General features: G+C 35.6%; 1 protein-coding gene across 10 annotated transcripts in view; it reads left to right on the top strand.

Moving 5' to 3' along the window:
• Positions 1-13220, top strand: part of CDK14 (cyclin dependent kinase 14) — a 772185-nt gene that overhangs the window by 374899 nt on the left and 384066 nt on the right. For all 10 annotated transcript variants that reach the window (XM_074266573.1, XM_074266570.1, XM_074266566.1 and 7 more), the window contains one exon: positions 970-1049. In XM_074266573.1, the coding sequence (XP_074122674.1) occupies positions 970-1049 (80 nt within the window). The remainder of the gene's footprint in view (positions 1-969; positions 1050-13220) is intronic.

Below are 13220 nucleotides of genomic sequence, written 5' to 3'. Positions count from 1 at the left end.
CCAGCCTCAGACACTTCCCAGCTGTGTGACCCTGGGCCTGCCATTTAACCCTGTGTGCTTTGGTTTCCTCATCTGTAAAATGAACTGAAGAGAAGGAACTGGCAACTTCTGCAGTATCTTTGCCAAGAGAACCCTGAATGGGGTCACCAAGAGTCAGATCCAACTGGAAAGCAACAAAAGTGGAATGAGCTGCTGCAAGAATACTGTTTTTTCCACTTTAAAAGAGGTCAAATGATCTCTTGTCAGTTGCGTTGTGCTTTTGCAAGTAGATTGAATAAATTCTTTGTTAAAATCCCCACATTAAAATTTGGTAGCTATAATTTCATGATTTTGGAACATATTAAGTTTTCTCTTGTACCTGAGAGCCTAGCATTCCATCAATATTGGGAAATTCAAGAAAACCCAAACTTAGAACTATTGAGACCTCACTGCCATAAGCTGATTGTTATTTAATTTTGTATTTCTAGCCTACAGTCTTGTACTCTAAAGTGATTTAAAGATATTTATTGAATCAAGTTAAATGGAGGTTGTGGGGAGGGCTGTTCCCAGTTAGAGAGTAGGTGGAGGACCAAATTAAGGAAGTGACAAAATGCTACTGGAAAAGGAAAATTATTTTTGGAGCTATTGATGTGAATTAATCTATAATCAAATGATCAAAAGTTTGTATTGCTATATTATGGTATGTTTTCTCAACAGTGTGATTTCTTTAAGCTTTAAATTTAGTTCTAAAAAGAAACATGGACTGACTCAGGAAATCTGAAATTAGTTCTTGGATTGTGCAAGTGTGAATATTTTAAAAACTGATGATATGGAAACTCACCCTTCCAGAATGTGTCTTCACATGGCATAACTGAATCACTGACATTTTCAATGAGAAAGTACAGGACACCAGAGGAAAGGCAATTGGGACTGTTCTGGGAACATATTTTCATTCTTACTTTTTGCTCTCCCTCTTTTCCTTTTCCCCAGGGTAAATGGGAAACTTGTGGCACTGAAGGTGATCCGGCTTCAAGAGGAAGAAGGTACCCCTTTCACCGCGATCCGGGAAGGTAGGCCCTTGTCCTGACATCTTGTGATTTCTCAAAGTGTAGCCATGTAAAGAAACACTATAATGAAATGGACAATGATGAGTTTCATAATTTTATGAGTAAATTACTTCTGGAAGAATTAACTTAAAAATCAAAAGTATTTTCCAATATGGGAAATTGTTGTAAGTACAATATGGACAGTATTGTAAAGAGGATGTACCTCTGTATCTAGACCCAGAGAAAAACTTCTGTATGTTGGTGGTTACAAGTGGGCTGGTTTTGAATATCTCAAAAGTGGTGGTGATGTCATTGCTATGTAGCAGGGAAGGGAAGAGGAATAAGTGAATGAGTGTGTGTGTGTGTGTGTGTGTGTGTGTGTGTGTGTGTGTGTGTGTGTGTGTGTTTGTTGTGTGTATGTGTGTATGAGAGAGGGGGGGGGAGACAGAGACAGACAGACAGAGGCAGAGACAGAGAGACAGAGAGACAATGATTTATCTGTCTGGCTATCCATCCATCTACCTATCTATTCATCTGTCTGTCTGTCTCTATCTTTCTATCATCTGTTTTCTCTCAAATACTGTCTGTCTCTATCTTTCTATCATCTATTTTCTCTCAAATACCCCCCAAACAAGCTACATGGTACCTGGAAAGGAGCAGAGATAGCTTATTGATGAACATACCAGGGGTTATAGTCTTTGAGCACTCACTATGATAGGTGCTGGATTTAAAAGTAAATTAGGGATCAGTAATTAAAAGAGAAAACCATTCATTGAAGCTAGCATATCCTAGTCAATCACTATGTTTCAAGTCCCAGATTCTTCCTTAATTTGCTGACTTGGGTCTACTACGTGTTTACGTTTTATCATCTGAACTTGGACTTCACTATTGCTTGTCAGATTTCTGCCTGCTTGGGGAAGTCTAAGACTTCAGTCTGGGTTTCCTAACAAGAGAATGCTTATATCAAGAAGTGAATCTTCCTTATCTCTTCTATCATGTTAAAACTATTTCTTAAAATCTCTTGTTTTCACATTCCTAAATTTCTTCCCTCACCTTCAATCCTTTTTGTCTTTTAGAAAGTCATCTTATCTAAGATTCTTTTTTAAAAGAAAAGAACAAAAAGACGAAAAGAAATTTGACTACTTATCAATGGATCAAAAACTCTGGCATTATATGCAATATTTCTCACCTATAGACTGCCTAACTTAAGAAAAGAATAGGGAAGAGTGTCTTTTCAAGGAGCAAAACTGATCCTTGTTTTTCGGTGGGTGAGCTGTGTGTGACTAGATTTTTTTCTCTAAGCAACCTGTGGAGTGGAAATAATTTAGTGAGAAAAGAAGTGCAAAGTAGTTGGATGGAAAGAGAGTTTCTGGATCCATTATTCATTCTTGAATGGTTTTCACCTAGACTTCCCTGGTTAGACAACTTATATAATAATGCATTTTTCTGTCTGGATGCTAGCTTTCATTAAATTTAAAAAAAAAATGTCTTTTTTTTTTTAAACATTAGTAGAATTTCTCTAGATTGCTTTCTTTCCACTGTCTTTCCAAGAAAATCACCATAGGCACTGTTTTTAAAAAGAGACTGATAAGTTCAAGTTTCATTAGAAGAATCTCAGAATGAGTTCATGTGGATCAGTTGCTCTGTGAATTTTAGAATCAATTTGGGATTTTAAATTTTAACCTAGAGAGGATAGATGACTTAGTGGGAGTATGTGTGGATGGGGATTTGTAGCTGTTTCATATTATTGGAGGATCTTTTTATCTGAGGATAAAAAACTAATGATTGGCCAAAAGTTCTAAAAAATTAGATTTTGATTCAAGATAAAGAAAAGCTTACTAATCAATAGAGATACATCTAATTTGAATTTATTGCCTCATGAAGTAGTGTTTCTTTTTATTTATAAGTATTCTATTAAACGCTTGACGATGGGTATGTATTGGGAATTATATAGACAGAATTTGTGTTTTGAATAAGGGTTAGATTGTTTTTGGAGTTCCTTCCAACACTGAAATTCACTATAGATAACCTATACAAAGTACTGAATATTATAAACAACAAATGATTTAATTCCATTAAGAGGTCATAGTGGGTTGGAGGTACAAGAAGGAACTACTAGCCTGGAAAGATGAAACATAAATTGAATATTAGAGGTACTTTAGGAATTTATATAAGTTTATATGTAATTATATATGACATCTAATATTATATAATTTATATAAGTGGAAATAAAGGCAGAATCTATAGCATGTGTTTGGGTGGAATATAGAATACAGAAAATGAGTTTTGGAGATAGTGATACAAGGCAAGGTAGAAGTGAACCAGGCTGGTGATGTAGATTTTGGAGTCCTTCTTGTACAGGTGAGCCACCTGTAAGTATAGAGGAGATTAAATCTTGGAGGTATGAGAGCCATGAGTATAATCTTGTTGGGTATACTTCAAATAAAATATGCTAGATAAAAGGGATATGATAGCATTGTATATTAAATTATACCCTTATGAAGACAGTGATCCTGTGGAAAGAGTCTTAAATCTTGAATGAGAAGACCTAGATTACATTCTCAGCTCTGCTATTTGCTAACTGTGCAACACTAAACAGGCATTTTCACTTCACTGATCTTGTTTTCCTCACCAGTAAGATAAAGGACCTTTTGATGTACTTAAAGGGCCTTTTCCACTCTAAATTTATTATTGCTTGAGCATATAAGACACTGTTTCAGTGGCACAAAGAATAATTGGGAATTAAAAGTGATATGAAACCAATCAGTTTTTTTAAGAAATCATTCTTTCACTTCCTCTTTCTCCCTCCCTCCCTTTCTCTCTCATTTCAAGGGAATCATTGAGGAATAATAACCATGTTAAAAAAATAATACCGTATAACAATCTTTTTTCCCCATCTCCCTGAAAAAGAAAATAAGTATATTTATATTAGTAAATCCAAGAACCAGAAAGGGGAAAGTGTGGTCAACACTAAGTGTAAGGATCAATAGAAGGAGAAACAAGTGATTTTATTGTTCCAGTATACTATAGACCATTGCACAGAAGGAGGAAATGGATAAGTTTAGGAAGCAGATAACAAAACTGGTATAGAGTCACAATTTGGTAGTAATGAGAGACTCTAATTATTCATATTATTTCTGAAGCTTTCTTTTTTCAAAAAAGCAGAGCAAGTAATGCCTTTTTAATTTGTCTTAATGACCAAAGGATGGATAAAAAGGGAAGTTGTATCTCAGTTCTAGTTCTTAGGATAGATAACTACTGGTTCTTGGTGTGGAAATGATAGCAATCATGTGAGGAAGTAATCAATGTCCTCTGTAGTTTGTGATACAGAAAGATAGGAAAGGTTAACAAAGTTTGACATTAGCCTAGATTTGGAGAGGATTAGAACTATTCAGAAGAAAGAAAAAGAGCATCTCATGGAGTCAAGTTCCATAGAGGAATTCAGCACAAAATAAGGGAAATTTTCAAGAATGGAACTCTTTTCCCACCAAGTCAAACAATATGATAAATGGGGGAAAGAGGGAAAGAAGTATGGTCTGAAGAGACTAATGTTGATGCTTTGGGAAGTCACAATTCAATTAAAAAAGAGGTGAATAAGATGGATGCAACAACAGGTGACAGCAAATAAATACAAACCCTATGACTCCATGATTTAAGAACAGATTTTTGAGTGTTAAAGCACAGAATAACTTGAAGTTGTTTAGGAAGCTAAGGGCAACAAAAAACATAGGTTGATGGAATGACACTAACTGATGATGGCACAGATGGAACTACTCAATTTGAATTTTGTTTCTGTCTTCTTTGTGATACAAAAAATCCCAGTCCTGACCCTTGCTATCTTGTGACCATGATCAAGTCACTTAAACTTTCTGTATGTCATTTTTTTCTCATTAATAAAGTGAAGCAGTTGGACTGGATTTCCTGCCTCAAAGCTACTTTCTAGCTCTGAATCGGCAATCTTATTTAGTTGATGCCTAGGGTAATTAGGGAGGTAATAACAATCAACAAACATTTATTGACTGCTGTCTGCATTATGATAAGCACTGAGGCTAAAACAAGGGCAAAAGAAAGGTACTTTCTGACAAAGAGCTTTACAGTCTAATGGGGGAGAAACACATATATACAAACGATTCATGTACAGGATAAATAAGAAATAATTAAGAAAAGGAAGGCACTAGGATTGAAAAAATATTTGCTTTAGAAGGTGGGATTTTATTAGATACTTAAAGGAAATCAGTAAGGGAGATGAGGAAAGACCCTGAGCAAGTCCTGTCTCCCTCAGTTTCCTCATGTGTCAAATGATTTGGAGAAAGAAATGGCAACCCCATTCAGTTTCTTTGCCAAGCTTCCAAAAGGGTCACAAAGTCAGACACCCACTGTAAAACGACTAAACAACAATAGCATTTATTAAGCAATGCTGGAGTAAGGATATATATATATATATATATATATATATATATATATATATATATATATATATATATATATATATTTTTTTTTTTCCCCCCAGTATGAATTATCCTAGATGATTCTTGACATAATCCAGCTCTTAAGAATCTGTGATCTCTAAGATCCTTTCCAGCTCTAATATTCTGATTTTCATGTAATATAGGGTTTTTTTTTTTGGGGGGGTGTAGTGGTGATTCTTTTCAGTAATCGATATTTCCTTTCCCCAGTCATAGCATCCTTTAAATTTGTATTTGTAGATATTGATCTTTTGCAGGGAGAAGGAAACAAGGATGGATAAGACCTAGAGCAACTAATCTCATAGGAACACAGTATTTTTCTTTCAGTAAAAGCGCTGGCTATTTCCTCATGCTTTTTCAAATAAAATCTACCTGCTGAGTGACCTTGCTGTAGGTGAATGGCCATGCTGCAAGAGAAAATAGTGAAAGTCTGATCGATGATGATGATTTGTTCCCCTTTTCTCTTTATTCTTTATCCTCTTTCTTCTCTGAATTGACAGAGTACTTTTTGTATTCCTTTTCTCTATTTCACCAATACTATTACCCTCACTTTGCCCTTTTTCTTGGCTTTTAATGACTATAGAAATCCACATACAATAACTCCTCTGTGATCCTAGCTCCAGAGCTTGATGTATTCTGGAAACAAGAAAAGCTTTCAGAGAAAGCTTTTTTTTTTTACAGGAGACTCATAGGATCTTTTTCAAAAAACATTTTAATTTTATTTTCTTCTCAATTATATGTAAAAACATTTTAACATCAATTTAAAAAATAGTTTTTGAGTTCCAAATTCCCTCTCTCTCTTCTCTCCTCCATCCTTGAGAAGGCAAACACTTTGATATAGATTATACATGTTGCAGTCATGTAAAACATTTTTATTTTAGCTGTGTTGCAAAAGAAAACAGACTAAAAACAGGGAAAAATAAAGCTTTTTTTTTTTTTAAAGTATACTTCAATCTGCATTTAAACTTCATTATCCATTGTCTCTGGAGGTGGATAGCATTTTTTAGCATAAAAGTCTTTTGAATTGTCTTGGGCCATTGCTGAGAATAGCTAAGTCATTCACAATTGATTACTGTACTGTATCACTGTTACTGTGTACAGTGATATTCTGGTTCTGTTTATTTCACTTTTTATCAGTTCGTGTAATCTTCCCAGCTTTTTCTGAGACCATCCTGTTGATTATTTTTTTTACAATACAGTAGTATTCCATCACAATCACATATCATAATTTGTTCAGCCATTGAGCATGAGGTATCCTTTCATTTCCAATTCATTGCCACCACAAAAAAGAATTACTATAAATATATTTGGACATAGAGAACTATTTCCTTTTTCTTAGACTTCTCTGTTATTGTTCAGTCATTTTTGGATAGTTTGTGATCCCATTTGTGGTTTTCTTGGTACACTGGAATCGTTTACTATTTCCTTCTAAACTCATTTTACAATTGAAGAAAAGGAGACAAATGGCATTAAGTGACTTGCCCAGGATCACTCAGATAGTAAGAGTCTGAAGTTGGATTTGAACTCAGAAGGATGAGTGCCTGACTCTAGGCCTAGCTCTGTATTTTAGCTGCCTATATAGATTTCTCATAGGATCTTATAGTTACAACTGGAAGATACCTTCAGAAACTCTAATATAAATCCCTCTTTTAACAGATGAGATAACTGAAAGCTAGATAGGTAGCTCCAAGGTTACAAAGCTAAGGGGGAAAACTAAAATTTGCACTCAAGGTCCTTTGGGTCCAAATCCTGTGGTGACCTTTAGGGCCATTGAAGTCCTTCATTGATAAGTGAAGCCCTTTGGCTCTGCAACTTGAGGTAGAGACCTTGAGTTTTGAGTTTGTGTATGCTGGGACACTTAGTTCTGTTTTTTCATTGGTGAGATAGAAAGTTAACTATTTTTGAGTTATGCAAAATCTTGTGCAAATATCAAGTGATATTTAACTGTTAGTTATCTTACCTGGGAACATGGGATTTTGATAGAAAATGTCAGTATGGTATTTGTGGTGAAGTGTAAACATTCAAAAGCAATTCCTAGCAAACCTGCATTTCTGACCAAAATGCTTTAACTTGATCCTTTATAGCTGTAAAGCAGAAGAAATTATGCTTATTCTTCTTGATTTCAGATGATAGAGACTCACTTATACAATTTGTACATTTGGAGGTAGAAGGAGAGACATTAATGCCCATCTTCTCCAACTACTGTGTGCTCCCCCTCCCCACTTTACTACGAAGAAACTTAATAACTTAGGTTTCTGTGCTCATTTATACTAGTTCAGAATACTGTACAACTAGAGATTTCTCTTTAGAAAGCATCCACTTCACTCATAATCCATCTAACAATATTTAGACTTTAATTGTCAACCTTTAAACATATCCATGCTTAGGTTAGTAATTTGGGATCTTAAACAAGTTGCTTTCAAAGAGCAAAATTAATAAAATTAAGGAACAAATTGCCATTTTTGATCATTTCACATGCACGATAATTTTTTGATTTAACATTTTCTTACCTTAGCACATTCTTTGCCGACTGATTTCTAACCAAAGCAACAGAGGATAATTCTGCTATTTGGCTATTTCCTTTTTTCAGTTTTCATTTTTCCTTCTATAAATAGGCTTATTTCCCAAACTCCATATTTCCTCCATTCTGCTCACCTGAGTAAACAATTGTGTCTCTCCCAGATAAGCCTGATCTTTCATTAGTTTTTATGATTTGCTTTAATATTGAAATAAAGATACCATCTTTTTATTTATGAATGGAAATTTCCTCTATGAAATTCCATATTGATTTTTATTTTAAGTACCTTGACTATAATTTAGGTAAATTGAAATTTATTCTTGAATTCTATTTGTTTTAATATGTCTGTAAGTTTCAAGGGGAGCATATATGTGTAGTGTCAATGTAACACCATTCATTGTAGACAGATTTTGTTATAAGGTAAGTACCAGAAGAATATTCTTCTATAGAAGGCAGGAAGATTTTCTATAAGGTGCTCTTGTGAAATATATTCTTTGATCCATGGCTCTTACTTCTGGGTAGCTGTAGGGAAGTACCAAAATCTTTTTTTTTTTCTCCAAAGTAGAGTAAAATAGCCTAATGGATTGAATTGAGAGCTGGAGAAGTCAGAAAGTGCTTTATTCAGGTTCTGTCTCCAATACCTAATGACTATGTAACCCTGGGCGACTCTCAGATTATATATTGCCAATTAGATGCTGATCTACGTTTGTAGGAAAAGTTCCTCATTGTGAATGCCTACCAGCAATGAAATCTTGTCAAAAAATAATAATTAAAGAATGGTGTTCATATATTAGGTTCATATATCCAGGTGCTCTTGACATTTTCACTCACAGTGATCATAGCCAGCCTTGAAAATAGTTTTATAAAGTGAGCAAGCCACAAAAATGTTTTCCAGCTTAAAAATAGACCTGGATTCTAAACATTTTTACAAATGTCACCTTTCTCCCAAATTTTTCTGTTTTCTTCTTCATTGTAGCTCAAATTACAAGGAGAAGGATAATTTCTCCATGGAAAATGCACCATGTGCCTGCCAAAACTGAGATCCTGATAAAAATCAGCCAAAGAGAAGGAAAGACAGGCAGATTAGCTCATTATATCATCAAGGATAGAAACCAGGGCTAAAATGTAATTTTATAGCTTGTCATAATGGGAGGCACCATGGTTATTGGAAAGAACCCTGGACTTGGGGAACAAAGCCACTTAATCTGCCTCTTACCCTGGAGTAAGGTCACATCTCTCTGGGCTGCTGTAGGTGCCTCCCCTGTCAAATGTCTTGGCTCCATCCCTGCTCTACCTATCAGTAAGACCAGATATTGAGTGTCAAAGACTAGAAAGAACATTGTACTTTATCCAGGTGCCCCAACTTTCCTTCTGTGATCCTAAATATGCACCCCGCTGGACTTTATCTATAAAGGAGAGCAACTGGACCTAGGTCATTTTATTCTTCTTCCACAAACTATAACTTTACCATCTTGTTTGAGCTTTTTATTTTAAAAAGTGTGTGGGGGAGGGGAGTAGCAGTCATATTTATTGTCTCCAATGTCTATAATTGTAACATCAAAATTTTTGATGCACAATATGTATAATGTGCTGCACATTTATTTTGTTAGAAATATTTCTCTGAAGCTTCCTAATAATCATCACTTATGTCTGTCACTGTCAAGAGTTAGCATGGATTGTTTTAGAACCTCTTTGTGATTGACAGGCAGGAACTTTTATAATGCAGTGTAAAAATCTGTGGAGCTAGACTTAGATTTCGTGGAAGTTTATGCAGTTTGCTCCAGTTCTCGTTCTCTGGGGTGGAATAATTTGATGGGAGGCTGCCCATTGATGTTAACACATTCTACAAGATGTTTCGTCATATGATTCAAGAGAACAAGGAACTTGGTATCATTTCTTAAATTTTTTTTTAAAACATAAAGACATATTCAAGTCTTTTTAAAAGCTATAGTTGTTCATTGGAAGTAGAATGGGCCCAAGCCTACAAACTATATACCAGAAAACTCAATTAGAGTATCTGGAACCTTAGAGACAGATATTATCAGTCAAACTGTCCTCCTCCTCATCAAATTAATCTCTAAGTTACCAACCAAGAAAGTTGCATGAAATGTATTTGAAGAATACTCTTTTCAATATCAATTTCCTCACTTGTAGATTTCAATAGCACCAACCTCATGGCTATGAATTTCATTCACATTTTATTTAAAATTATATATGTAAAGTGCTATACATACACGTATTAGCTATTATTAGAGTCACATGTGATTATCAGGGGGAGTCAGATTGCTGAGGAGCTGAGAAATGGGGGATTTGGAGTAGAGCTAGTTTTATATGTTATTTCAATAAATATATCATTATTATAATATATATTTATACAAATATCACATATATATATATATATATATATATATATATATATATATATATATATATATATATATATATTTATATATGATATACACTTCCCATCATTTTATTTGTGAAGTGACTGAACTCACAAGGAATATAGATTTGGAACAGAGCTGCGGTTTGGACCCTGATCCTTTATACTACTTCATGTTGTTAGCGGACTAGACTTGGGGACGCTGCAGATTTTAGCGTTACCTGATTACATTACTTTGCCTTTTCAGAGATTGTCATTTAGGCAGGAGACAGACCCTAAGCTGAATCATCCTGAGCCCAATTTCCTTATTCACTTGGACCAAAAGGACGTAAAGGTCCCTTGTGTTCTGGACGTTCTGCTCCTGGGTCATTTATTGCTGTGGGCCACTTGATGCCATTGGCTTGGATATATTGATAGGGTGAGTTAACTAGCAGTATTTTTATAGCGAATGGACATTCTGAGTCCTCTGGGAGGGGCTGCAGCATAATTCTTCCCGCTTTGTACAAAAGTGCAATTCGAGGAAGATGGAGTTGCCTTCAGTTTTTAAAAGAGAGCCTGAGGTTGACCACACTCTCTTGGGTTCACATGAGAGCTGGCGACTCAGAGGGGGCTGGAGCTAGCTAGAGTCTAGCTGACCCTAAAGCAAAGAAGCGGGGATGCATGTTGTCGCAGGAATGTGGAAATGTTGCCTCTCCAGCGGCGTGTCAATAGTTGAATGCTCTTTGGGTTCTTAAGAGAACAGTTTTAGGGCTGTTGTAGGAAGAAGGAAGAGAGGACAAGTCAGAATTGAATTGAAACATTTCTGTTGGTATACATCCAGTTATCTCAATAAAGCAATCATCCTGACATGTCTTGAAGCAAAAGCTATGTGATTTTTTAATCTGAAATGCCTAAAGTATGTCCAGAACAATCTCTTTAGTATAGCAGAAATGAAGGATAGTGTTTTATCTTTTAAAAAAAAATTTTACACTGTGAGGCAGTAGTCATTTATTTTTGAAAGCAAAATCCCTGATGTGATATTGATTAATATACCTGAGATAAAAAAGGAGCAGTAAAGGATGACATAGCCCTTCAGGGTAAGCAGAAGTTTTGTGTTCTTAGACTTGTGATTTTAAAAATGACTCACTTCCTCCCTAAGGTATGCGATCTTTATGATGGAGATGGAAGTTTCATGTGTTGTAGGAGAAAAACGATGGCCTATTTCCAGATTTATGGCGCATTAAGAATTTTACCAACACTATTGCACTCGATTTTTGTTCTCCCAGTCGAGCAATCTGAATAATGTCCATATCCAAGGTCTTCAATACTAGGATTTCTCTTCTATCATGCATTGTTTTAATTGCCTTTCATAGCAGTGACATTTTACAGGTTAGTCATTTATCACATTTCCTTGCTTAGCCTAATAGGCATTTTAAAAAATGCCTCAAGGCCTCAACATTATTGAAATAGCTTTGAAAATTATTCACCCCCCAGGTTCCTGTGGGCTTCTTAACTTTATCCATCACCAGTTTTTTATTGAGTGCCTACTGTGTTTAAGGTGCTGTGCTAGGCATTGTGGGAGATTCAGAGAAGTTTGAGAATTTGTATCATCTCTTTTATTAAGAAATTTAAAATTTGGTTGCCAAGATAAGTAATAGTTCCATCTAGGAAGTAATAAGTTCCAAGGTAAGTAGTATTTATATTGTGTTATTAGAAAAAGAGGATGATTTCCCTTAGGATACCTTGCCGCCTCCCCCATTCCCCCCCAGGATAATTGACAGGGAAAGTACCTTATTACAGATGAGATTTGAATATACCGTAAAGGATGTCTAGAATTTAGACAAATGGGAAGAGGGGTACAGGTATATCAGGAAGGCAGGAAAATACAAAAATAATGGTATACACAGTATAGAAGCAGAGCAGGCTTCAAAACAACATCATCATACACAAATTTTGCCTCCATTTTCCAGTATATGACTACTCCAACACAACCTAGATAGCCATTCTTTAAAAGAATAAACATTAAAAAGAAAGACAAAAACAATCTAACCAAACTAACTTCATCAACAAATATCAAATGTTATACACCTGATTTCTTCTCAGACCAAATTTTGTCATTAAAATGATAAAAGCATTAAGTTTAGAGATTTTGAATGCCCTTTGTTCTTTTCCTTTATGTTTTTATGTGTATTATTTTCCAGGTTCCATTTAAAGACTAATCTTTGTGAGGAGAGGAGTGGGGATTTGTAAAGGTATTGGGCTAGATAGGAAGGTCAGCCCTACTAGGGAGTAAGCCCTAGGATTTGTGAAAGGTGAATCAGGAAGTTGAAGAGCAGGTAGGATAAAGCTGCTCAATCCAATAAAGAAGTGCTCCAGCCGTAGTGAGGCTGATGATGGTGGGGGTGAAAAGGTGGGAACGGATTTGAGAGACAATGAAATGCAAGGATGTACAGGGTTTTGTGACTGCTTGGTTCTTGGGGTTTAAGAAGTCAAAAATAACTTAAAGGAAGTCAGTAAGGGAGGAAGATTATGAACCCCTTCCTCTTCTCTGGGGAGGTAGGGCAGGAGATAAAGTTTTTGTGGGGAAATGCTGAATTCATGCGATCATCATTTTAGAGCTGCCATGTCACATTTACTCAAGCCTTTTACAGACCCAGGCGTGGGGAGTGACTCCTCCAGAGTCAGCAGCTTAATCGAGATTTGAAGCTAGGTTCTTTGACTCTGTAGCTGACTTTATTATACTGCATAAATGCTGGGATTGGAAACCAATTTGCAAGGGACTGAGAGATGAGTGGTCAGGGAGGAGGTGATGGCAGAAGGTGCAACAGAGCTTTATCTAAGAGGTGGGC

Source organism: Sminthopsis crassicaudata, chromosome 5, assembly GCF_048593235.1.
Source record: "Sminthopsis crassicaudata isolate SCR6 chromosome 5, ASM4859323v1, whole genome shotgun sequence".
NCBI lineage: Eukaryota > Metazoa > Chordata > Mammalia > Dasyuromorphia > Dasyuridae > Sminthopsis > Sminthopsis crassicaudata.
This window is presented reverse-complemented; position numbering and strand designations above follow the sequence as displayed.